At 41.8% G+C, this 27,426-nt stretch overlaps 1 protein-coding gene across 2 annotated transcripts; it reads right to left on the bottom strand.

Annotated features, from left to right (window-relative positions):
* Positions 1–2,560: 2,560 nt before the first annotated feature.
* Positions 2,561–22,164, bottom strand: srp54 (signal recognition particle 54). 2 transcript variants are annotated; one of them, XM_047345447.1, is made up of 17 exons: positions 21,847–22,164; positions 20,315–20,409; positions 15,668–15,765; positions 12,487–12,578; positions 12,312–12,396; positions 12,116–12,220; positions 10,302–10,368; positions 10,138–10,195; positions 9,903–10,053; positions 9,554–9,702; positions 9,370–9,470; positions 8,117–8,203; positions 7,962–8,035; positions 5,265–5,373; positions 4,841–5,011; positions 4,543–4,638; positions 2,561–3,048 (listed from the first exon to the last, which is right to left on the bottom strand). In XM_047345447.1, the coding sequence occupies exons 3-17, from the start codon at positions 15,743–15,745 to the stop codon at positions 2,957–2,959; spliced, it is 1,515 nt and encodes a 504-aa protein (XP_047201403.1). In that variant the 5' UTR covers positions 15,746–15,765; positions 20,315–20,409; positions 21,847–22,164; the 3' UTR covers positions 2,561–2,956. The 2 variants fall into 2 exon arrangements, with proteins under 2 accessions (XP_047201403.1, XP_047201404.1); XM_047345448.1 differs by having other exon boundaries at positions 20,315–20,404.
* Positions 22,165–27,426: the final 5,262 nt, after the last annotated feature.

The following is a 27,426-nucleotide window of genomic DNA, read 5'->3' as shown; positions in this document are numbered from 1 at the left end:
TCTATTAGTATGGTAGATGTTGTGAAATAATCAATAGATTTGATGGTGGACAGTTTACATGGGAAACAGACTAACCATCAATATTAAAGCTGGAATAGCTGGTCTGCATAATTAAACCTTTAATGCATACAGCTCCATACACATCCTCTCGACATGTCTGGCTTGGTGCGCTGGCTGTGTAGGCCTGTGTGAAACTGTGTAAGCCATTTCCATTCTGGATGAAAATAGCTTTATTTGGATGAGGTTAGTTGTGTGGCTGGCTTAAGGCTCCATATGTTTTTCCAAGGCAGGGGTTGTGTTGCCCCCGACAAGATGTCATGGCGTTCCACCTAAACCAACAGGCCGGGCCAGGAGAACATTATTCAGAGAAGCAAGTGAAGAGAACTGTGGTGACCCTGGAGGAGCTACAGAGATCCACATCTCAGGCAGAAATATCTGTTGACAACAATTAGTCATGTATTACATAAATTGGACCTTTAAGGAAGAGCCGCAAATAGAAAGGCGTTGTTAATATACATAAGAAGTCCTTTTTGCAGTTTGCCACAAGCCATGTAGAGGACATAGGAAACATAGAAGGTGGGACAAAATAAGGTTTTAGCCAACATGTAAAATACTACGATAAAAAACCTGAAAACACCATCCCCACAAATACAGGTGCTTCTCAAAATATTAGCATATTGTAATAAAGTTCATTATTTTCCATAATGTAATGATGAAAATTTAACATTCATATATTTTAGATTCATTGCACAATAACTGAAATATTTCAGGTCTTTTATTGTGTTAATACGAATGATTGTGGCATACAACTCATGAAAACCCAAAATTCCTATCTCACAAAAATAGCATATTTCATCCGACCTATAAAAGAAAAGTGTTTTTAATACAAAAAATGTCAACCTTCAAATAATCATGTACAGTTATGCACTCAATACTTGGTCGGGAATCCTTTTGCAGAAATGACTGCTTCAATGCGGCGTGGCATGGAGGGAATCAGCCTGTGGCACTGCTGAGGTCTTATGGAGGCCCAGGATGCTTCGATAGCCGCCTTTAGCTGCTTTTCAGCAGATGGAAGCATGAAGTTCTCCAAAATCTCCTGATAGCTAGCTGCATTGACCCTGCCCTTGATAAAACACAGTGGACCAACACCAGCAGCTGACACGGCACCCCAGACCATCACTGACTGTGGGTCCTTGACACTGGACTTCTGGCATTTTGGCATTTCCTTCTCCCCAGTCTTCCTCCAGACTCTGGCACCTTGATTTCTGAATGACATGCAGAATTTGCTTTCATTTGAAAAAAGTACTTTGGACCACTGAGCAACAGTCCAGTGCTGCTTCTCTGTAGCCCAGGTCTGGGGAATGCAGCACCTGTAGCCCATTTCCTGCACACGCCTGTGCACGGTGGCTCTGGATGTTTCTACTCCAGACTCAGTTCACTGCTTCCGCAGGTCCCCCAAGGTCTGGAATCGGCCCTTCTCCACAATCTTCCTCAGGGTCCGGTCACCTCTTCTTGTTGTGCAGCGTTTTCTGACACACTTTTTCCTTCCCACAGACTTCCCACTGAGGTGCCTTGATACAGCACTCTGGGAACAGCCTATTCATTCAGAAATTTATTTCTGTGTCTTACCCTCTTGCTTGAGGGTGTCAATAGTGGCCTTCTGGACAGCAGTCAGGTCGGCAGTCTTACCCATGATTGGGGTTTTGAGTGATGAACCAGGCTGGGAGTTTTAAAGGCCTCAGGAATCTTTTGCAGGTGTTTAGAGTTAACTCGTTGATTCAGATGATTAGGTTCATAGCTCGTTTAGAGACCCTTTTAATGATATGCTAATTTTGTGAGATAGGAATTTTGGGTTTTCATGAGCTGTATGCCAAAATCATCCGTATTAAGACAATAAAAGACCTGAAATATTTCAGTTAGTGTGCAATGAATCTAAAATATATGAATGTTAAATTTTCATCATTACATTATGGAAAATAATAAACTTTATCACAATATGCTAACATTTTGAGAAGCACCTGTAAACATGGCGTTGGCAGCATCATGCTATGGGGATGTTTTTTTCCATGCTTAATGTAGATAGCTTCTTAGAACCCTTTTGAACCGCCTGTTGTGCTTATCCAAAATATGGATTTGCTATCTTTATACGGTCCATTGTCCTTGAGATATAGAACCCGTCTCCTTCCTGAATGGCATGACTGCCAGGCACTATCATGCTGTTTATACTTACATGTAATTGAACATATGAATCTTACCCAAGGAGAAACCAGATTTGTGGAGGTCCACTGTTCTCTTCCTGCTATCTTGGTCTAGATTTTTCTATGACAAGGAAGTCATGTTGGAGGTGTGCCTCCTTTTAACTTCCAATACTGAAAATCAACATCTAGGCTTTCCCAAATCAAATAAAGGTATGAGGATATTTGATTCATGTGACACTCTAAAAAAAACAAAAAAGTAAAAACAACTCTTAACAGACCTGTTAGTCTGATTTAATGCTGGAAAGAATGAAACAGGTGTCTTTCTGTACAGTGTTTTGTATATGAAATAAACGCACAGCAGATTTAAAATTATGCAATAAAAATGTTTATTATATGACAAAAATACTGTCACTACTCAATTTCATCATCATTTTCATCATGTGGCATTTACTCATGTAATGGATCACTGTTTTAATTTTACATGGAAACATTTTACCAACCAAACTAAACGAGGCCCATTAAATATCAGCTCACCTTCCAATGGACCAAGGAACTTTCCAAAGGTTTCTGTGACAAAAACATTTTCTGAAAAGTTTAACTACTCCTCACAATTTATCCACGATGTTTTTTTTTTTTTTTAAGGACAACCTTTATTTTATTTGTTGGTGCAAAGCAGCAAAAGACGGGTTGCCCCACCTCCTCCACCTGCAAGGAGGAGAAGCACTTTTTTTGTATTAAAGCAGCAGATTGGTGGGTGGTCACATGTTGTTAAATCCCATCATGCCTTTCATGTTGCCAGCGGCTCCCTGCTGAAACTGACGCATCATAGACTGAAGACCAGCCATGCCTCCTGAAACACACACACACACACACACACACACAGAAGAGTGATTCAGAGGTTCAGTTTAATTGATGTGAGAACAATCTCACTTTGTCTACAGCTCATTTATTACTCAGTAATTAATACCTATGAGGTTAAATGGTACATTGGCAGTTAGCAGAGGTCAAATGTAATCTCATAAATTGTTCTTAATAAAAGAAGCTGAACCAAAAGTGATCAAGCTTTTAATAAGTTCGTATCTCCAGATCATTACATCTGCTTTAAAAACTTAATCTGAATTATTGAAGGAAATATGATTATGTTTTTTAAAGTTCATTTAAAACTGTTTTTTGTACATTTGGTGTTGATGTCTGAGGTAGAAAATAGGAATTTGATTAGCATTTCTCCTTCATCTCTAGCCTTGTCATACAGGTCTGAACGTTTTAAAGGTTTAGGGTTTCTTTTAACAACACATTTACAAATTAGTTGGTGCTCATTTAAAAGCAGCGTCTTCGGTTCCATTTTTGATGCCTACTTCTGTGTTTCCTTGGCATTAGACAGATATAATCAAGTCTGTTTAAGAACTAAACTATTTTCTGTTGGTTCAGACATTGTAAGATGATACGGTGCTGCTGCTGAGTAGCAGATGTTGGCAGACATGCTTGTTCTAAGTAGTTCTAACAGTCCACTCATTTATTTTTTTAATATTTCCATCTGTGAAATTCCTGAATAGCTGATCAAACCGCTGATTTGCTCTGGATCTTGGTCATTTTTAATGACTTCAGTGTTTTGTTTTTTTTAACTTGAAGCAAAATAAAAAACCACCAAATAGTATTAAAAGCAAAGGAAATAATATTACTGGCTAAATGGAGTCAGGAAGTGGACTGTTTTTTTTCCTTATTTCCTGAAAATTACTTTCTTTAGAAAAGCTAATTAGCATTACAACAAGCTTGATGCTCGACTTATTATTTCTATTACTATTATCAAAAGACTTTTTTCGGCATTAGTTGCCTCTATTTTTATTTTTATTTTTTTTAAAGAAGGCAGACAGGAAGTGGGGTGGAGAGAAGGGAAAGACATGCAGCATAGGTCTCTGGGGTCGGGACTCAAACCTGGGACGGGCCTTACTATATGGGTTACACGCGCCGCACCCGATGACATTTTGTTTTAAATGTCGAAAGTTAACCTTCCACCACAGCTAGGTTAGACTGATTCACTGTATTATCTCAGAAAACTAAATAACACCTTCGTATTTAGCATGGCTTTTGCCAAGGGCATTATACAGGCATTGATATGTCAATGTTTTTCATGTTGTTATATTTGCAGTGTGTTTGACATCTTTTATGCTTCTGTTTTTGTGTCTAGTGTCCTGTGATTTTAATGATGCTATAATTTACCTGGCACAGCGCTGTGTGACCATGTGAAAAGCACTTGATAAATAAATAACCCATCTATTGAGTGGATGTCTGAAAGGAGCTGTGAATTCATTTTTATTCAGGGGTTGTGGTGAGGAGCAGATCTTACCCATATGGTGCAGGACCCGAGGGTCCATCATTTTGGCCATCTGTTGATTCAGTTTGGCCATCTGAGATGGGTTCACGTTCTTGGACATGTCTCCTCCTGAAACACCAAAACATCACAAACATATTAGATGTGGTAAAAAATCCAAGGCTGTTAATATTTTCTAAAAGCTATTTTTTTCTTATTTAATTTTCAGGTTATAATTATGGGAAATGCTACAGACTCAAATAACCCTTCATCGTTAAGTCAGGACCAACCCAATCAGAGTCCCCTCTTGCCCTCCACTGTGGCTGACTGGTACCTTTAAATAGGCCCTTGATGCCTCCCATCTTCTTCACCATCTGAGCAAACTTAGTGTACTGAGTGAGTAATTCCTGAACATCTCTCGTTGCAACTCCAGAGCCACGGGCCACACGCTGGATTCTGTTGGGCTGCTTGCTGAACAGCTTTGCCCCATCTTTACTGTCCAGTTCTGCAAAGGAAACAGAGACCAGTTAGATGTATGCAAGCAGATCTAAAGAACTGAGACTTTACCCTCTACACCAAAATCTGTCAGGATTAAAAAATGGTTTTCCTTTGGCTTTAAGTTGAGGTTTTTGAACATGTTCCAAATGATTTTCAGGCTCATCTGGTCTGCTCCAGTTTAAACTAAGCTCTATACTTAGATCTACTAGACAACACATCCAGAGAACAGTGCTGAGTGTAAATGTAACAATGTGTATTACCCTGGTCGTTCATGCTGTCCATGATGGTCATGAGTTTCTTCAGTCTGGCCATTGATTCCTGTTCGTTTCCTTTACTCATGAAATCTGTACCGAAACCTGGAATCATACCCTGAACACAACACAGACACACAAATCCAAAGTCAGGACAGAGAGAGAGAGACATGAGTCCTCTCTGTGTCTTCAAGATTCACAGACCAGCAACCAAAACGGTCATTATTTATAGATCAAAACATATCAGCCTGGTTGAACATGACACAAAGCTGACCTCAGGGCTGAAAGTGGAAGACTGGGAGGTGGACATGAGGTGGGGTGTGCCACTTAAAAAAAAAAAACATATCTCAGTATTTCCCTTACCATTATCCAAGAGGGTGGTCCCCCTGCCAACAGGACTGCCCACCCCCCTCAAGAAAATCACACCATTTAATAAATTAATTACCAGAACTACATTATATCCAACTTGGCCCAGGAACACGGCAATTTAAATCTTGATGTAAGGCATCACCGTGCAGACTCACACACAAGGAGCAGGAAGACAGGGGAACACAGAGAAACATCAGTGATCCCCTGGTAGTTTTATTGGAGGGGAGAGACAGACCCCCCTTCCTCCGACAATCAAGTTGATGTTTTGGATATTTTTTCTAAGTAGGGCTGGAGAGCACGGAGCGGAGAGGAAAACAGAAATCAACCGTTTATGGCCTTATATGGAAGCTCATATAGGCCAAAACAAAATTTACCCGCAACTTATACACACACTTAAAAAAAAAGCACGTCTTCATTTGAAAAAAGACAAAATGTACAAACGAGTCAGTCTTTTGAATGGTTCTGACGAAGACGGAAGGATTATGTCATTGACAAGTTAAACACCTGCATCAGGAAAAAGTGAACTAATGAACTCAAACTAAATATTAGAGACTGTAAAGTGTCTCAATGTTCTGACTTTATCCTTTATTCATTTGCTGTGGTTTCCTATTCAGTTGTTTATTTAAGCACCTGATTAACTATTAAACCATCATAAATGTGGATTTACTTTAGAATGTTGCAGTTAATGAGTCTAATAGTTTGAACTGCTTGTAAACCACATATTACATTTTTCTTCATATGAAAGTATTGTTAAAGCCCACAAAACACAACTTTTGAATTCTTGAATTTAACATAACATTGCAAATAATCCTGATTAAGAATTGTAATAGTTTCCCAGCACTAATGGATATAGATGAAGACAGATAGATAAATAAAGCTAGAAAGATGGAGATTAGCAAATAGACGAGCACAGATGGAGAAACACAGATAATATGGAAAGATAAGGATAAATATATATATATATACACATTGACAGATACATAAAGGAGTGTTCCTTTATGTTATATAGATTGATTGCAGTTATTGATGGAAACATAAAAACTATGCCCAGAAGGGAGTTGAGGAACAAACCCAATGTGAGTCCAGGGCCTCTGGAGCTCTTAGGCCCGTTCAGTAATCCATCCCTGCTTTTAACTAGTCACTTCACTGCCTGCCTATTACTGTCTCACTGTGTGTTCACAACAATAGCTACTAAAGCTGTAAAATCAGCAGAAGCAATTCACTTTTTATTGAAAGAAGCGACAGAAATGACTTTATTTAAAGGGTGATGACATATGAACCTGTCAAAAACATGACATGTGTCATGAACATCTCTTTAAATATGAACACTCTTAATGGTCATGGCTGATGTCATTAAGTTTCTGCATCCCAAGCGGTGTCAGCTTTTACAATAGATAAACTGCTGACTTGTCTCCACTCCAGCCCACATGTTTTAGTTCCGGCATCAATGTTGAGCCATTCACAATGTTTATGTTTTTTGCTGGCAAGGTGCTGTGTTTTCACCCTGCCTGCATCCTGTCATTAAATCAGACCAGTACATTTAGAACTCTAGCCATACTATTGTTCTTGGCTTCATCGATGTTGAGTGAAAACATGCCACTCTTTGGAGCTTTTCAGATCGATTTTTTTAAACTCTGATGAGATACCGTGTCTGATTACATAGCTAGCATGCTGCCTTGAAACAGACAGGTGTCCTCCCCTAACTAGTAGCATAAACTGAGGAGTGACGGTTAATGACAGACCTAGCTCACGAAGGAGGGAGCAGATGAGACTTTTTAAATGAGTCACACGATCGGTCAGTGAAGATGGGATGTCTGCATGTTGTCCCCGGCAATCATGAGGTGTGCTGAATGGCTCAGACAGCTGCTTTATGACTAGACAGAACCTTATTTTTGCACAGCAGCCTCCTTGCACACGAAGTATAAAAACATGTACCAGGATGGGGGAGCTTTCTGCACCAGCTCCCAAAGGGTTTTCCATTGCTACCCGCCTCCTCTATCCAAGACCAGCACCATTTATTATCTATGTCTTATCCACATCTTTAGCGTCTCCCCCTGGCCTCATAAATTTGCGGTCCATTCGCGTTCTTAGAAAGAGAAACACTGACTTTCAGCAGCACACAGAATGACTGCTAGATCTCAATCAGCCCCCTGATATTAGCCCTGTGTCCTATTTAGGGTTAGGGGTGTATGCTACTGTGATGAAATATTTTCTTTATGGAATTAACCTTTTATATAATGTATTCAGACACTGAATCACATCAACCAGCAGTTACAAAGAAAAAGTTCAACTAGCAAGACAATTACACACAGCCAGAGATCTTAAATCTTTAGTTACCATTATTTGTCCAAAGGGTCCCATCTTCATGATGTTCTGGAACTGCTCATACATGTCCCTAAGGGTGAACTGACCTGTAGGTCAGAGAGCAGGAGTAAGTGACCATGTCTGCATCAGGTTCTGAATGGGGTAGGTTGATGGTGTTGGTTTCTCACCATGTTTCAGCTTGTCTATCAGCTCCTCATTGTCATCCAGCTTTAGCTCGTTCACTCTGTCGATCAGTCCTTCAATGTCACCCATTCCTGCAACAAAAAACGTCTTTTAGTTTTGATGCAGAGTTCTGCTTCTTGACTGCATGAATGAATGTTGTGTTTTAAAAACAGAAATAATTTTATATGAATAGACTTAAATGCAATGATGAACTATAATGACAAGACCCAAACATCTCTGGAATGTGAAGAAAGTACATGAAAAAGGAAAAACAAAAAATAGATGTTCAGTTGTGTCTAAGTCACCTCAGTCACCTGGCCTCAGACAACCTGTGTGGGACGAGTCTGACTCTGTTCTCCTGAGCTAGGTCTCTTAGTTATGCTGCCAAAAGGCTTAGGCTGCTGGAGGACACATTTGCCACTTTCCCTCTCTGTCAGTTTTTATGCTTCATTTGTAGTTATTGATGCCATTAAGTGTGTGTTCTCTCCTAGATGGCATTTCCTGATCTAAATGACCCCCCCTGTATTAAGGCTGGACTGAGTTTGACTGTATGTAACTGGATTTGAACCATAGTATGTGTTGGATTTAACTGTAGTGGACTGAACTGGACCTGTTATGGACTGGTAAGCAGTCCAGTGTAGACCCCGTCTCTCAACTAGTGACCACAGGAGAAAGGCACCAGCCCCCTGCAACCCAGCATGGATAAGCTGGGATATACAATGGACTGAATCATGTAAATCATGGTTCCTACAGTTTTCATGTCAGAATTCGGGACCATTTCAGACTCAGATTTAAAAACTTCTTAATCCTATTGCCCAACTGCTCATTTTATGGAGTGTAAATTCAGAAATTTGGTGATAATTTACAGCAGGGGTCGGATTTTAAATACAGAAGGAGGGATGAATGGAAGGATGAAAACAGAGTCAAAGTTTAGACAATGGGGCAAACTATGTTTTTTGTTTCCAAACTTATCCAGAACATGTCCAGTCTGTGTTGGAGCCCTGGTATTCTAACTGTAACTGGGTTGACCTTTGTACTTTTATGAAGTGCTGTGAGGGGGCATTATATATGATCTGAATTCAACAAAACCAGCATGAAAATAATCCCTGCAAGATGGTCAGAAAGGAAGGTGACTTTTCCAGAAGCAATGATCAGATGTTAGGAAAAGTAACTCCTTTAAACCTCATTTAGCTAGCAGGGTTGCATTCTTCATAAAACCACCAGGTGTAGTGAGAGCAGAAACAGAGAAGGTCTTTACCCAGTAGTTTGCTGATGAAAGGCTGAGTCTTAAATGGCTCAAAGTCGTCGATGTGTTCCCCTGTTCCAATGAAGATGATGGGACTCCTGGTGGCCGCCACACTAACAGCACAGCACAACATGAAGATAAGGCAACAGCTTAAAGCCCAACCAGCTGTGCAGCATCATGCAGCAGAGGTTCTTACGCGCTCAGAGCTCCGCCTCCTTTAGCGTGTCCATCTAGTTTTGTGACAATTACTGACGCTACATCCACTTTGTCTTTAAATGCTTTAGCCTGAGCCTCGCAGGCCTGACCGATAGATGCGTCCATCACGTACACAATGTTATCTGGTTGCTATGGAAACAGAGACAGGAGGAGCTTAAATACACCTGGACCTGAACGCAGGGTGGTGTCATAACAGGTGAGATAAATTAAAAGAAGATCGAGTCAGAAATAAATCCCATCTATAGCCACTAACACCAGTAACACTTCATATCATCTCATTCAGTCAAGACACCAGCCAAGCTTCTGGGCTGATGACTGCAACTACTCACCACTGCATTGGAGACTTGAAGCATCTCCTCAAACAGCGAATCCTCCTGTTTGTGTCTTCCACTCGTGTCCACAATGATGATCTCAAAGTTTTCGCCTTTAAATTTCTCAACACCTTCAGCGGCGATAACCACAGGATCCATCTCAGTGTAACTGATCCCAACACAGACAGGGAGCAATCAGGAGGGGGGAGGGGCTAATTACAGACAACAGGGGAAGCAGCACAGGAACACTCACCTGCCATAGAAAGGTATCCTGGCTTTGGTTGCGTTTTGTTTGAGCTGATCAAATGCACCTTGGATATAAGAGATCAAGAAAATAATATGTTCGTTTATTACCGACCATCTGGGTGAAGGGTATGAAACCATGCCAGTAAAATCAACCAATTTAAGAGTTCCTACCTGCTCTGAAGGTGTCGGCACAGATCAGGCAAGTCTTCCAGCCTTTCCTCTGATAATAATAAGCAAGCTGCAGGGAAAACATCAACACAGCTGTTAGTGGAACACAGGAGTGAAGGTTTAGTAGCTATGTCACAAGGTGGCCATCATTAACGAAGAACTCTGTACAATCTAGAGACTCTCTGTAGGTCTGGAGATGAGGACTACATCTCAGAGGCTTTATAAATCACAAAGAGGACAACAAGAAGGTTGTTTAACAAAAGACATCTGCTGACTGGTAGACAGAGACAAAAATGTGGAAATCTGTTGACAGATCCAGAGTCAGTGCAGGGCTTTACTATTACTAGGGAATGTAGCTCACTGCACATATGGATCGCTCTACTTATCTTCAGCCATGTGTTTTCATCTGGCCGCTGGTGATTTTACTTAACTTTTTACTAAAACTGGACAGTTTGGTCATAATCATCATTGTTACATTTGGAGGAAAAGGGGGTAAGCTTGCAAGCCTCATGTGCGGATGTACCTCACATACAGACAGCATCATAAGGCAGGCACTTTATGTAGAAACATGGAGGCATCATCTCAAAACATCAGACAGGAAGTTAAAGCTGGGACAAAACTGTGTCTTCCATGTACGATTACCCTCAGCGGTTAAGTCGGAAAGCAACTGAAGGACAACAAAGTCAATGCTTTGGTCCATCAGAAAGCCCTGATCTCAGTCCCAGAGAAAAGTAGGGGGCAGAGCTAAAAAAGGTGTGTGTGTGAGCAAGGAGGCCTGCAAACCTGACCCAGTTTCACCAGTTCTGTCAGGAGTAACAGGCCAAAATTCCAGCTACTATTGTGAGAAACTTGTGGAAGGATCCCCACAGCATGTGAACCAAGATAAACAGTTTTAAATGCAATTCCACCAAATAAGGAGGAAACAAATCAACACCTCTGAATTTGAAAAAATAAAAAAATAGCAAACTTTAAAAAGAATCTCTCATTATTCTGGCAATTAGCAAATAAAAATTCTTTGTTATTCCTAACTGCCCTAAAACAGGAAAAGAAAAGCAGGTTGTGTGTTTTTATAGTGTATGTAAATTTCAGCTCTATATCCTGCTTGATTGACCTAAAGACAGAGCAACGTGTTAGAAGGAAAACATATGCCATAAAAGGCTTGGTTGAAACAGCCTGTGATTTAATTACAGTAGTCAGTCTGATGTAGACTCTAGCAGGATGCTTCACCTTGACCTGAAAATATCTGAGGACACCTCACTTCAAGAGTTATCTCAGCTAGTGGGAACATTACATGTCCCTAGCCGGCTGGAAGCCAAGCCAAATCTGGTTCTTCTGCTAATGTTAGGGTCCTAGCGGATATCTGAAGGTTTAAGGTGAAACCAGACTGGTGTTGGGAGTTGTTCATAATTTCATCCAACACAACAAAAATCCCATTTCTGGCAGGACAAAAGTAATCCCAGAGCATGATGCTGCCATTGCCATATTTTCCTATGGGTATGATGTGCTTGTCGTTATGGCCAGTGTTGTTTTTGTACCCAACATATCGTCAGGAACTGTAACAAAAACTTTCAATCAGATCACAACAGATTTCTTCTATGTCATTGTAGATGTTGGTGCTAATGTGCATGTGTTTGACCACAATACTGTACAATTATGTGCACAGAAGCATCTATTAACACAGTTCAATAAAGCCTGATGAGCTGTAAATCTGTAGACATCAACCAGAAATGAAAAGAACCAACTGTCTTGATTGTTTATGAGAACTCTAACATGTCTGAGGTGTAGAAAGAGTTTGTGTCTCAGGTGTGTGCTGTCACCTTGGAGCAGGTTGTAGTTTTGCCACTGCCCTGCAAGCCAACAAACATAATGACATTGTTCTTCCCTTTGGTAGGAGTCCAGGCCTTCACTCCAGGATCGACCAGCTGAAACAGAGGTCATACATGACACACATGCTGGAACATACATAGGTGATTCACGTGATTTATGCCATAAAAGACAGCCTGTTAAAGCTACCTTCACCAGCTCCTTGAAGACAGCATGTTGGATCATCCTTCTCTTGTTCAGTCCTGAAGCCATCTCCTCCAGGTCTATAGCAGACCTGCAGGGGAACAACACTAAGTCTCCACTAACAACGGGCCTTATTTCAATCCAGGAGGCCAGGACCAGAACAGAGGCCCCCCACACTTACTTGACGTTTTCTCGCAGCTGTTTGACTAGTTTGATGTTAACGTCTGCCTCCAGTAGAGCCGCACATACCTCCTTTAACATGGCGTTCAACACCTGGAAACATAAAGAACTCCTGAAAATCGCAGCGATGCACTAATCAGAGATGGGACTCAGATTTCTCTTTAGGAAACTTTATGCAACATTTTTCTTCTTCCTTGTGGATAAACTGAAAATGTAATTAACCAATAAAATGTTAAATTGTAAATTACTGCCAATATATCTGCTTTAACACTAGAACTCCTAGGGCCGTCAATTTGACGGTTTTGAAAGTTTGACATGCCATAACTCTGGTTTATTAAAACTCTCATCTTCCTGGCATCCTGACTTTTTCTAAACCTCTATCTTGTGTATTCCTGTCTCTATTTTTAAAAATAAAGAAGTAAATAGAAGATCTAAGTATTTCTACCTCTAACTACCACAGCCGCTATTTTGACGGTCCTATTATTTACATAGATTTTTTTTCCCCCGCAGCAGAGTACGCGTGAGCGTTGCCTAGCAACCACCACTCTAGAACACAGTCTGAGAAGGAGATTGTTGGCATCCTACAAATGGCATCCAGAAGGATATTTTCTGCTGAAGAGGCATTGGAAATGCTTTAAAAATTACATGATTGTGATTCTGGGGTTGAGAGGAATTCCGACGGCTCTTGGTCAGCATTCAGTTCCAGTGACAGCGGGTCAGAGAGTGAGCCTCCCCCGGTTAAAAAAAAACATGAGTCATCCCGTTAGCAGGAGGTTGTGTCACATTATTTCAAGGTAGTAAAAGACTAGCCTATGTAACGATGTTATCATTTTAGGCTATAGTTCACAGACTAGTAAACTAGTCTGTGACACAATCAGTGCAGGTTCAGAGAAAGGGAGACGAGCCAGGTGCCCAGCTAGCAAACCAGCTCACTGGTAGCAGAGAAACTAAAAAACAAGGTACTGATAATGGAAAAAGAAATAAAGAAGAAGTTAGGTCATAGATATAGTAGCCCAGTAACAACAATCTATTCTGGGCTTTACAGCGTTTTCATCACAAGACGAGCACACACCTGGGAAGGAGGAGGAGATAGGAAAGGATGGCACTGTGTGGACAGTGGTAGGGGAGGAAGAGAGTAGAGGTAGGCGTCAGAGCCAGATCACGTTGACAGAGCGCCAGATTCAAGATGCCCAGACCGCATTCCTCTGCTTGGTGAACGCCGAAATGCTCATCCACGTTGAGGGCTGCAGGGTGGCTGAGGCCCGCAGAGTTTTAGGAGATGATTCCTCCTCGGACATGAGTGTGGATGAGCTGAAGGCATTTTTAGCGCTAGTTTATGTCCGTGGAGTGAAAGGGGGCGTAATATGGAGCTGTCCAGCTATTGGTCAGATTAGTAAAGCTTTTTTTTTAAATGTACCCACTACTCTATATTATTTTTCAGTACTATTTATAAATAATAATAAAACATAATAGGTTTTGATCAAATGCTTTTATTAATTCTTGTCAAAACCATAATTTTATAGCGTGCAAGTAAACCTTTAGCATTCTGACCGCTTGTAATGCGATGATGTCATCACTGCCTCGCATCCAGAATGCTCGCCGTCAAATTGACGGGCTTGGGAGTTCTAGTAGTGTTAGAGTTCTGGGAGTCCAGGTGTTAACGTGGATTTTGGCCGAGGTTAGTTTTTTTTTTTTTTTTTAACAAGTCTGTGTCGGTCCAGTGAGTAAAACTGGGCCGATATTAACAACCAATGTTTGTTTCCGTCTTGTTGCCATTTGTGGTTCAGGCGGGGGAGGGGGTTGGTGTTGGTGTTTGTTAGGTCATGTGACAGTGATAATGATGCAGCGTAGGATGTGGGTTGTTTAACTGAAACGGTGATGTCAGCGGTGTGGCCATTTAATTCACAATGTCCAAAGGCTAAAAATAAATATTTAATATTAATAAATATTGGTTATTGGCCATAAGAGTAATATAAATATCGAATATCAATATCGGGCCAAATGTTCATATCGGTGCATCCCAAACTTTTTTTTTCTTTTTCTTTTTTTTACAGTACAGGGTTAACGAGCTGTTTGGAAATCTACAAATACAGTAAAATCCGGCAGGTTATTGGACAGAGCTACCTATAAACAGAGTTAAAATGTCTCATTTAAAACACAGAGTTCAGCTCACAAGATATTCCATTTTCTAATACAAATAATAACTGTGGCCAGTATATCTAAAGGCTGATGTAATGTCATGTTTCAGACATAAATCATTCATTCATTGACTGTAGCTATACAGGAGTCTGAAGAAGCATTTCTGTGAAGAACCGATCATCATGCATGAGATGTTATCACCTTGTGTGTGAGGGAGCAGTTGGTGTTATACAGCTCTGCAATAAACCTGGATTTCACTAATATTACAGAACAAAGACGATATAATTATGAAATTCATCTGGATTTAGATACCAAGAGAACACCAAGACTCTGGAGCTTGCTTCAACAAAGTGAAGCAGTGTTATGGAACATGAAGCTTCAGTAAAGTCTGATAACAGGTCACATATAAAACATTCTGGGTGAGACCGAGTTTATAACACCTTCTGTACATCATCTATACTTCCTCTGACTTCATTTTCAAAAACCTGACACAAACTTTCCGTTTTCTCCCTCTTAAACAGTTTCCAAACAGACGTAGGGTTGAAACAATCGGATTAATGGTGATTAATCAATTATTGAAATAATTAATAATGACTAATTGAATAATTGTTAACTGGAGTATACTGACTCTAAACATGCTATTTGCTGAAAGAACAACCCACTCAGAGCAGTCATTAAGCCAAATTGTACAAAACATTTATACATTTAGGATGAAAAACCTTCTCTGTCTGTAAATATGCTCAATCCAGAACTCCTCCAGTGGAATAACTTTAGCTGCACCTCGTTCACATTCAGTAAAAATCTCCTATTAGGCAACTACTGCGATTATTAATCAGTCGATTGAAAAAAGGAAAAAAAAAACTCAACAAATTAATCGATTAGCAAAGTAATTGTTAGTTGCAGCGTGGTAGCACTTGGTATGGTATGTTCTCTACCAGTGCCAGTCAAGTGTAAAACTGATTTCAATCACCAGCCCCTTTTTCCTGGAGTATCTCTAGCCTGGAGCACTGAAGGACAGGTCTGACTGACATTGTGCTGCCTACCTCCTCATTGATGATGGTGGCATTGCTGAGTGACCTCAGCGCCGAGGTGATCTTCCTTCCCAGGTCAGCCAACACCATGATGGCACTCTGAAGTAATCCTGAAAAGGCACACAGTAAGACACATTCACAGAAAACCCCTTCCATATACAACACTAGTTCTAAAACACAAATCCTGCTGGGTCTACTACTACTGAACTAGGTTATGTCATGTGTGTGATGGAAATTCTTTCAGTAGGCATTCCACAGTGTATGACCTTTGGTTTACCTCACTCCTGTGAACATCTGTGTTAGAGGAGGAAGCTGTAAAAGCCATTATCAGAAGTTTAATGGTTAAGGGCATTTGTTACGGTGATGCCTCGAGGAGAGTAGATGGTTGGTCCTAGGTTACTTTGTTACCTATGAACCCGAGAAGGGTCTAGGGTCGTAAAACACAGACTCTTTGAAGTTGAGATAACAATGTCATTTTCTGGTATAAATACTGTGTGTAAATGGTGTTCGGGGCTCTGTTCAACTGACTTGCTTGGTGACAGAGTCATTCAAACGCTGATGCCTTTGAATAAAACTTATTAAGACAAAGTCCGGATTTTCTCTTCTTGTGAGTCAACTTCTCTCCACTTTGATAAGAAAATTCCACAACAATTTTAGCGTCACGAACAGGATCTAACGTGCCAGAGGAGACCGCAGGAGGGGGGCACGGACGCCTGGCCAGCCTGGAGACATTGTCCTCAGTCCACCTCCATATTACGGTAGTGGAGTCCGGGTGCCCGCCTGCGGCTTCTGGCCGATTGGATCCGAACTAATTGTCTACAAATATATCTGGGTGAGAAGTTGCTCTGTATGATATAATGTATATTATTTTTTTTATTACAAATTAACCATCATCTCCTAATTAATTAATTAGGTTCTGGAGTTGCGAGAGGGAGGACATCAGCTGAGTGCCACGTCACCCTGTAGAGGTATACAGGGAGGTTGTTATTGGAAACGATAACAAAAAAGCAGAACACAGGGATTTGCGGGTGGTTTTTTGCAATTTTCTACACCTCATAAAGGAGAAAAGCCAGTCGGCAGACGTGCCGCTGAACGGGTAAAAAGAAAAAATGGGTTCCGGAACCTCAAAGGCATCAGGGGTGTCTCCTTCTCCAGACTCTGCGATTTATAAAATAATGAAAGGAAAAGGTGGGAATGATTGTATTAAATGTGCTTTAATTTGGGAGGACAAGTTTGGTTTTCCACAAGGTGGAAGTTTGAGTGTAAATCAGTTGCATAAAATAAAACAGTTGATGGATGGTGATTGGGAGAAAATAAAAAATAAAAAAAGGATTAAAAAACAAGATTTAGATCAGAGAGAAAAATGGGTAAAATGTTGGAATGACTGGATTACGGAGGCTATGCGTAGGGAAAGAAAATCTGAATTGAAACAGATGGCAGGGGAAAAAGATTTGTCCGGGGACGTGGGAAACAGGTATGACAATGCTGGTCGTGCCGTTGATGACCCCACGTTTCCACCTCCATATAGACCTAGTGATGCTTCACCCTCCTGTCTATATCCATCTTTACAGACGGAGTTACGGGCCCTCCAGATGGCAGACCTCGATCTAGACTCCCGTCCTCCTCCAGCAGCGGGCCAACCAGCAGCGGGCCAACCAGCAAATCTGCCCGCGAGTCAGCCAAGACAACTGGCCAGTCAGCATCAGCCCGTAAGTCAACTCACACATCCACCTGCAGTGCAGGCTGACCTCACCGAGCACAGCGGCCCCAGCGGAGCGGAAGGTTTGATTATGCACCAGCCTACAGATGAGCAGCGACCGGGTTCATCAAAAAAGGACCAGAAAATACCTTTCCTCTCCTCTCCTGTTAGTTTTCATGAGTTTACATGGTAACGGAGTGGAAGACAACGAGGAGAAGATAAAAAAGAGGAAGAAGAGTATCAATGCCCTATGTTGGAAGTAGCCGGAACAAATGAACCTCAGTTGGTGTTTCGACCGTGGACTGCAGCAGACATCCAAGCCAGCGCCGCGTTACTTCCGGATCCCGTAGGAGACGGAAGATAGTTTGCTACGGAATTTAAAGCTTTATGCCATGAAATGAGACCTACCGGCACAGAAATTCGCCGGCTCCTTGCAGCAAAAATCATACCTGGAGAGTTAGTTGGTCTGAGATTGCCAGATCCTGCAGTGCGCCTTGTCGAGACAACTGGAGGTGAAAATGGTGATTTAAATCATCGTAATGGACCATGGTATAATGCCATAGAACATTTGTGCACTGACTTGATCACAAAATTTCCACAGAGGAGTGATTGTGCCGTGCTACAACAAGTCAAACAACGTCCTGATGAGACTGTCGCTGATTTTCTTTACCGGATGGAAGAAGCGTTCAATAAACATTCAGGTATGGAACGCCCCGCTGACCTTACTGTTTTGGGCCCCTGGGAAAAGATGCTGTGTGGATATATTATGGAAGGACTTCTCCTTGAGATCGCAGCACAAACTAAGACTCTTTATGTTGGTTGGAGACATGGGGTGCGTTTTGAGGAGCTGAAAAGACATGCTTTACACAGCGATGATGTTATCAACGACAGGAAGAAGAAAAAAGCAGACAAAAGAGAGACTGATTTGCATAACGCTGCCCTGACCCTGTATTACAGTACAAATCAACGTGGTTCTTTTCCTCGAGGACCAGGCCAGGAACGCCGGGGCAGAGGTCGGGGAAGGGGACAGTGGTCCCGCTCCGATGCTTGCCATAACTGTAGAAAGTTGGGACAATGGAGGAATGAATGTCCAGAGAAACTGCAGCGGCTGGACACCGGTAACTGACGGGGGGAGGACGGGACCCTGGATCTGGCTGCCACTTGCATTGAGGAGGGGTCTCTTAAGGAGCGTGAGGTTTCACAAACACACACACAGTTGCATGATGATACTGATTCACATAGGTTGCTTACAGAGGCCATACTACACTTAGAAGGTGCTTCCATAGTTTTACCAGGCACGTATCTCCATACACAGAACCCTGCTTTTAAAAGAATGCCTATGTTTTCTATGATGGTGATGGATGAAGAAATTTCTTTTGTTGTAGATTCAGGAGCGACACACTCTGTTTTATCAGTTAAATGTATTAAAGAGCAGCCAAAACTGAGTGGTCGATATGTTCATTCTGTCTCTGCTTCAGGTGAAACAGTTAGGGAAAGTTTTTCTGTTCCTCTAAAGTGTTCCACTCCACAGGGAGTGCAGTTAAAACATTCTTTTTTGGTGTCTCCTTTGTGTCCTTTAAATTTGATGGGTAGAGATTTGATGTGCAGATTAAATATTGCTATTTTTTCAAACCCTGATGGACTGACAGTTCACACTCAGAAGGACTTTGACTATGACTATACTGCAGTACATTGGGCCCCAGATCAACCCTTATATGCATATCAGTGGAAGCTTCCAGTTGGTCCTGTACCTCAACATTTTGTCACATTGGCAGTAAATGCTGTGACACCTGATAGTGAGATAATGAGTGCAGATGATCTGCATTGTACTTCACATGTATCTGAAGGACCTGATTTTGATTATGAGGACAGTTGGTACAAAATTACAAATGAGAGAGTGCACCTCTCTGACATGTACTGGAATGATCACATAGCAGCTTTATCTGTGACTTTGACCTCTGAACAGCTGCCTTTTTTTCAAGTTTCTGGTTCGGTGCTGCATGTATTATTGGCCAAGTCTGAAAATATGGAATAGAAGGATGTGGGGTTTTTTGTTAGACGTTGTCTCCTTGCCACGGATTGGAGGGAGACAGATGTCCCATATGTGTTTGCGTCTCCTTCTCAAAATGCTTTTAAAAGACATTGTCCCACTGTTGTTTCCTGTAATCGTACAGTGCAACTGATTTCACATTCACATCTGTTTTTAGCTACTGCTTCTTCTGCGGATGCAGATCTTGAAGAGCTGCCTGATTCATTGTGGGCTGCTCACAAATATGATGTTGGTCTTATTACAGATTGTGAGCCAGTTGTTGTTACTCCTAAATCAAACTACAGGCCATGTCATGAGGCCTTTCTCTTCAGATGAAACTTTTCTTTCTCTCACTGATCCGCAAGCTGTCACTGTTCCTGAAATGCAATCTTTTGCTACTTCACAGGAAAAAGAAAAATGGCGAAGAGCTGGGTGTATCTTTAACAGCAGTTCTGGCTGGCATGTTTCTGATGGTAGACCATGCCTGCCTAAACATTTTTTTCCCTGGTTTGCTAAATGGACCTATGGATTGGATCATGTGTCCAAAGGGGGAATGCTGGATATGGTTAAAAAATATTGGTATACAAATGGGTCTTCAGTGGTAGCTGAAAATTACTGTAAAAGATGTTTGATCTGTGCTTCTCACAACCCCTCGAGGGTTCCTGCACAATCACAGGCAGCACATTCACCTCTACGCTTCCCATTTCAGCATTTGATGATGGATTTCATTGCTCATTTTGAACATTCCATGTTGGAATATTGTAAGGTTCCCTGTCCCTGTTCACCTACCTGCCAGTTGCCGAGTCAACCCTTAATGACGACAGAACTGATTTTACACTTTATGATGTTTTACTGCTGCATAATTACCTAAGACAGAAATCCTGCTGCTGATGCAAAACAACTGTGAATGAGGTCAAAATGTGCCACTTACCTTGTGTATGAGTGTGTGTCGTGGAGGGGAACCCCCCAGGTAGGAACCCTTAGTGAATCAGATGACAGCTACTCACCACAGCCTCAGTTTCTACACTGAGAAGACAAAAATGATTGTCCGTCAAAATTAAACAACATTAAATTAACAATCTTCTGAGAGGCAAGAAAGCTGTTGAGGGCTGTTTGTGAGTTACAAAAAACCTAAAAGTTAGAGTTACGGTATAATCAGATGTAGGCATATATACAGCAACTTGCAAGAGTATTCATAACTCTAACTTTTCCATATTTTGTCACATTACAACCACAAACTTTTATGTAATGGATAATTGTGAAGGAGAAAGAAAACGATGTATTGATTTAACAGTTTTTACACATTTAACAGTATTGCAAGTGTAATGTGCATTTGCATTCAACCCTCTTTACTTTACCTGGAATTAAAATTCAGTACAAACAATTCCCTTCAGAAATCTTCCTAAACCGACAGGCCAGCCAACAAGAGGATCAATTAGAGAAGCAGCCAAGAGGCCCACGGTAACTCCAGAGGAGCTGCAGAGATCCATAGCTTAGGTAGGAGTTGTGCTGTAATCATATTTTTTAGTCATGTACTGTGCAAATCTGGACTTTGTGGAAAAGTGGCATAAAACAGTTGAAAGAAACTGTTGAAAGCAATAAGATATCCAGAATGAAGTTCACCACAAGCCATTTAGGGAACACAGTAAAATGTGGAAGAAGGTGAACAGCTGAGACCAAAGTTAAAATGCCTGGCCTACATGCAAAGGAGAATGTTGAAAACATTTTCATCATTTTTCTTCCACTTCATAATTACACAATCTTGTGTGCGTTTATCACATAAACTACCGGCAAGATCCATTTGAAGTTGTGTTTGCAACACAACAACAAGTAACCTCGTGGACTGGTCAATACATTAGACCAATGTCTGTGGTTTTTCAAATGTCAGCCATCATCACTTGTTATTTAGTTTTATTCTGATTCTTATGTAATTACATCGCTTAAACTTCTTTGTATTTCTTCTGGTGTATTTCTACAATGTAAATAATATAAAACGTCTTAGTATTTATTATAGCCATAAATATTTTTGTGTTTTTAATCTGGAATGTTTTCCATTCTGGTTGGACCGGGATTCTCTTACAGTCAGTTTTCTTTAGCATTCAGCTAAACCCTTTAAGTTGAATTAATTTTGCCAAAGAAACCGAGTGACCGATGAGCTAACAAGGCTAATTAAATCCCCTGAGAGAAAACTGATTCAGCCCAGCGCTGAGCCTCTGGTGGTTCCCAACAATAATGAGACTGGTGGTGTTTGTTTTTTCAGCTTATCAGCCTAAGGACCTGAACAACATCACAGCTGTTTACAGCAGTGCTAACACTTAGCAGCTAGCTAGACAGCCGTCAGCTCGTTCTCTTCCTACGAAAACTGCCTTTGGGGGTCAATTAGCTCGTTTTATCTATAGTGGCGGAACCACAAACTACAGAAAAGGCGAGAAGAAATCTGTCACATAAGTTGTTCAGGCTTACCCAGCGCTGGACACTACAATGTAAACGTAGCCGTATCCAAACTCCACCAGGGAAGCGTCATCTAAACTGTACTTAACCGGAAACCCTTCTCCTTCTTCTTCTTCATGGTGTTATTGGCGAATGGAAAACAACTTTTATGGTGCATTAGCGCCACCAACTAAACGGAAACACTGGCGATTATAGCTTGTTTATAGTTAGTTTACGCCGTACTACCGCCTCCTACTGGGCTGGAGCATAGTAATGCGTCGGAGATTACTACACCGCTTGCCCAATGTGTAGTTTAATTAGGCCCGTGAAGGAAGCCTGCAAGGGCCTATTGTAATCGTAGGATCGATCTTTCTTTCTTTCTTTCTTTCCTTCCTTCTTTCCTTCCTTCCTTCCTTTGCGACTTTGCCAAACTCACACGATTTTACCCAAAATTGTCCCCAGCGTGAAATTCCCTTTCCTTAACGTCGTTGTCAGTGGGCGTGGCCAAACGGCTCTACACCGCCCCCTAAAGTGAGATAGGCGTAGAGTCGTAGAGATCACACAGGTAGAGCTCATCAAACCAAGAAAAAAAGTCGGCCATTTTGGATTAAAGGCAAATTTTTGGCCGTTTTTCACTTTTACTCACCTCGAACTTTAACGAACTCCTCCTAGGGATTTTGAGCTAACGGCTTCATACTTGGTCAATATGTAGTTAAGGCATTGGAGGATTAAAAGTGATCAAAATCGTGAGTTTTCTGCCATGTTTAGGGGGCGTGGCCGGGGCACGAAAACGGCGTTCGCGCCAAAAGTGAAAAAATGCCATTACTTTCCCAAAGAAATGCCAAATCACACCAAAGTTGGCATGAAGGAGGACCTTCGATCCTATGGGGTAATATGCTGACATCATCAAAGCCACGCCCCCTGGGAACAGGAAGTCACTTTTTTTACTAGGAAAGGTGGCTATCTGCCTGTCTACACTCAATCTGCTTCAAACTGTGTCAGGTGACTGATAACTAGTGGGTCTAACTTTGAAGCACAGTGACTTTTCATAAAAGGGCGTGGCCGTGGTGGCGTGGCGAAGTTGGACGTGACGCCATGGCCATACGTTTGGCTTTTATTTCCACATACATCATCTGATCTGCGCCAAATTCAATGTGATTGATCCTAGTCCAGTCCCCAACAGAGATCTGATGATATATTTGGTGGGCGTGGCCTAATTCGTACACAGCGCCCCCTAGAAAAAAAAACAGCCCCAAGCCATGCTTTGACCGAGGAATCTCAAATTTGGTACACATATGTAACTTCTTAGGACCTACAAAACAGTCTCTGGAGCAATCCTCCACACCCAACAGGAAGTCGGCCATTTTGGATTGAAGTTGCCATTTTGACCCCAATTTTGCTGTTTCCAGCCCACATATCTGAGCAAACTCCTCCTACAGCTTTTGACTTACAGACTTCAAAATCAATGAGTATAGTCTTAAGGCATTAGGGATCAAAAGTTATCAAAAGATTTTTGATACATGAAAGCATATGGTCGTGGCTAAGCCTCAAAATATGTCTTCTCGCCATAAAAGACGAAATTGATATAGCTCCAAGGAAAGTCACAAAGACCTGAAACCTACTGAGATTGATCTGCCTCTGGCCCTGAACAATATTCACTGATCAGATGCTGACATCATCGAAGCCCCGCGCCCTGAGAACAGGAAGTGTCATGTTTTCCTTTAGAGAGTCAATTTTTTATGTTCTTCACCTAGTCAATGTGAAACTGTCCCACGTAACAGATAACATGATGGTCTAAGACAGTCGCCAGTACTGACTGCTTTAGCTATAGGGTGTGGCTATGATGGCGTGGCGAATTCTGATGTCACGCCACCCCCATACGTTTGGCTCTAAATTACACATGCATGGTCCGATTTATTCCAAACATAATATGGTTGATCTTTGACAACCCCCAAACAGCTCTATTGGATTACATTGGAATTTGGACCAACACCGCCCCCTAGGACACTTCAAGGGCTATATCTCCCTCATACATCATCAGATCCACTTGAAATGTAGTATACATGATCATGAGTTAATGATGGACATGTTGACACAGTCAATTGATGACATCACCTTAGCCCCGCCCACTAAGAAACAAATGCGTGTAGCTTCCATATGGAAGGTCGGACTCCCCCAACTTTTGAATATTTCTCGCCAGACCAGAATTCTGCATGAGTGAAGATCATGACATGACGCCCACATCGCCACCTACAGGTGACATTTGGGACTGAACGGCGGACTCGTTGGTGGCGTGCAGCCGGTGACGGCAGGGTCCCGCGGTCGCTGCACAGGCCGAGTTGCGCTGACCTAGGGCTGACCTTCCGTGTCGGAAATCATGTTACAATGAAATAAGGCCGACGCACACGTTCTGTTGTTCCTAGTTTTTCACTCGAATGACTTTACTTAAAGCTTCCAGCTCGGGGGTTTCCCTACTCACTCCATTCATCAATCGCCAGCGGTGTTTGGCAGACAGGTGGGGTTGTCCAAACTTCTAGCCACGTGGGCCGAACTCGTCAACTAGAAAGTACTCACGGGGAACTAAAAATCATGTTATTAAATATGAAAAAATAATTTTACTGTGAAATTTTGTATTTTTACCTCCTCAACAAAAAAACCAAAACAAACATAAAATATTGTATTTGAAACGAACAAAGTAGCCAGTTTTTTTTTTTTTTTTTTTTCCAGAAAATGGATCTCTAAAATAAAAGGGTCATCCGCTTTAAATCCTTAAATTTTTTGGGTTGATTGTAGTGATAGCAAAATTTAAAATGCTTTTGTCTTTCTGAGGTGACGATCCACCTGACTTGACAATGGCTTCCATCTTCCTTCCTGCTCTTTCCTGGTGGTCATCCTCACTGCATTTACAAGTTAAAGGGGAAATGTTTATCACAGAGGAGCCAAGACACCAAGGGGAGAATTAATTCAATTTCTCACCTCTGCTCTTCCTGGAGGGGGCGCTGCATTGGGGTTTTACAATTTAACTAGGTGTTTCCTCTTTGGTCAGAACGGTTTGGGCACAGCTCAGTAACACGTCTGATGCTGGAAAACCTGTCTCCTTTATAAGGCTAAATTAATCAAGCTGATTGCATAGTTATCATCGTTCTCTTTTTTAGAAAATAAATTTTTTCTTCAACATTGTTTTATGTTTTCTTGGCCTGAAAATGATTAATTGTCTGCTCTTAGGAACAATGGGATGTGGGTCACTTTTGCTGTATTTAACCAAGTTTAATGAATGGGTCTGCTCTTGAGTACAAGTCCCTGGATGCTTGTGGTCTTAATTGCTATTAATTTAAAATTAAAGCAAAACTTTGCTGCAAAATACACCTGTCCTGTATCAGATTTGTACCATTCTTGAATTGCTACCACAGGCCACATAAAATCCTTCTGAGGGCTACAAATATCCTTTCACCACACTTTGGACAGTCCTTACATAGTTGGTGTTCGGTCCCTATTGGGGATACTCCTCATAAGTAATAAAGAACATAAAGAACTATAAATGTAAAAAAAAGATATGCTAGAACTATCTCAGGAAATGTAAAAAATGGTTCAAGATCAAAACATATACTGATAATTGAGGTTGTTTGCTAGTAGGTGGTAACTAAAGTTTATTTATAGAGGACCCATCACAGACACAAAGTCACTAAGTGTTGCTCAATATAAAACACATTTAGTCACACTTAGCATAAAAATAAGTTCTGGACAGTTTGCATATGCAAAATTGATGGTTTGTCCAAACTGGTAAAAAAAAGAGCATTCTCGGTGCAATGACACAAATGCATGAATGATGTTCTCTAGATCTGCTCGAGAGACGATGTCTCGTATTTTAAAATTGTTTCCTAATGAAAGAAACTGGAATGAGAAAAAGATCTAAAGCATGAGTTGAAGCTTAACGGGGAGTCAAATGTAACTCCAGGTTTTTTACATAGGATTTGGTAGCAGGGCAAAAAGAGGCAACTGTCTGATTAATTTTAGAATGCAAGTGACCGGGAACCATTATTTAGGTCTCTCCCTTTTTAGTATTTCAAACCAGATAAGTGTTGGAGAGCCACTCACTGATCTGAGATAAACATTGGACAAGGGTGGACAGCCTATCCAGCTGGTGACATTTAGAATATACATACAGTTGGATGTCATCTGCATAGATGTGATAGGAGACATCAGAAAAGACCAATTAATGCCAGCTAGTGGAATATACACTGCTCAAAAAAATAAAGGGAACACTTAAACAACACAATATAACTCCAAGTAAATCAAACTTCTGTGAAATCAAACTGTCCACTTAGGAAGCAACACTGATTGACAATCAGTTTCACATGTTGTTGTGCAAATGGAATAGACAACAGGAAGATATCTTTGGCGATTAGCAAGACACACTCAATAAAGGAGTGGTTCTGCAGGTGGGGACCACAGACCACTTCTCAGTACCTATGCTTTCTGATTGATGTTTTGGTCACTTTTGAATGTTGGTGGTGCTTTCACACTCGTGGTACCATGAGACGGACTCTACAACCCACACAAGTGGCTCAGGTAGTGCAGTTAGGCAGGATGGCACATCAATGCGAGCTGTGGCAAGAAGGTTTGCTGTGTCTGTCAGCGTAGTGTCCAGAGCCTGGAGGCGCTACCAGGAGACAGGCCAGTACACTAGGAGACGTGGAGGAGGCCGTAGGAGGGCAACAACCCAGCTGCAGGACCGCTACCTCTGCCTTTGTGCAAGGAGGAACAGAAGGAGCACTGCCAGAGCCATGCAAAATGACCTCCAGCAGGCCACAAATGTGCATGTGTCTGCACAAACGGTTAGAAACCGACTCCATGAGGATGGTACGAGGGCCCGACATCCACAAATGAGGGTTGTGCTCACAGCCCAACACCGTGCAGGACGCCCAGCATTTGCCAGAGAACACCAGGATTGGCAAATTTGCCACTGGCGCCCCGTGGTCTTCACGGATGAAAGCAGGTTCACACTGAGCACATGTGACAGACGTGACAGAGTCTGGAAACACCGTGGAGAGCGATCTGCTGCCTGCAACATCCTTCAGCATGACTGGTTTGGCATTGGGTCAATAATGGTGTGGGGTGGCATTTCTTTGGAGGGCCGCATGGCCCTCCATGTGTTCGCCAAAGGTAGCCTGACAGCCATTAGGTACCGAGATGAGATCCTCAGACCCCTTGTGAGACCATATGCTGGTGCGGTTGGCTCTGGGTTCCTCTTAATGCAGGACAATGCTAGACCTCATGTGGCTGGAGAGTGTCAGCAGTTCCTGCAAGATGAAGACATTGAAGCTATGGACTGGCCCACCCGTTTCCCAGACCTGAATCTGATTGAGCACATCTGGGACATCATGTCTCGCTCCATCCACCAACGTCACGTTGCACCACAGACTGTCCAGGAGTTGGTGGATGCTTCAGTCCAGGTCTGAGAGGAGATCCCTGAGGAGACCATCCGCCGTCTCATCAGGAGCATGCTCAGGTGTTGTAGGGAGGTCATACAGGCATGTGGAGGCCACACACAATACTGAGCCTCATTTTCACTTGTTCTAAGGACATTACATCAAAGTTAGATCAGCCTGTAGT

The sequence above is a fragment of the Girardinichthys multiradiatus genome, chromosome 19 (genome assembly GCF_021462225.1).
Source record: "Girardinichthys multiradiatus isolate DD_20200921_A chromosome 19, DD_fGirMul_XY1, whole genome shotgun sequence".
In the NCBI taxonomy this organism is placed as follows: Eukaryota; Metazoa; Chordata; class Actinopteri; order Cyprinodontiformes; family Goodeidae; genus Girardinichthys; species Girardinichthys multiradiatus.
This window is presented reverse-complemented; position numbering and strand designations above follow the sequence as displayed.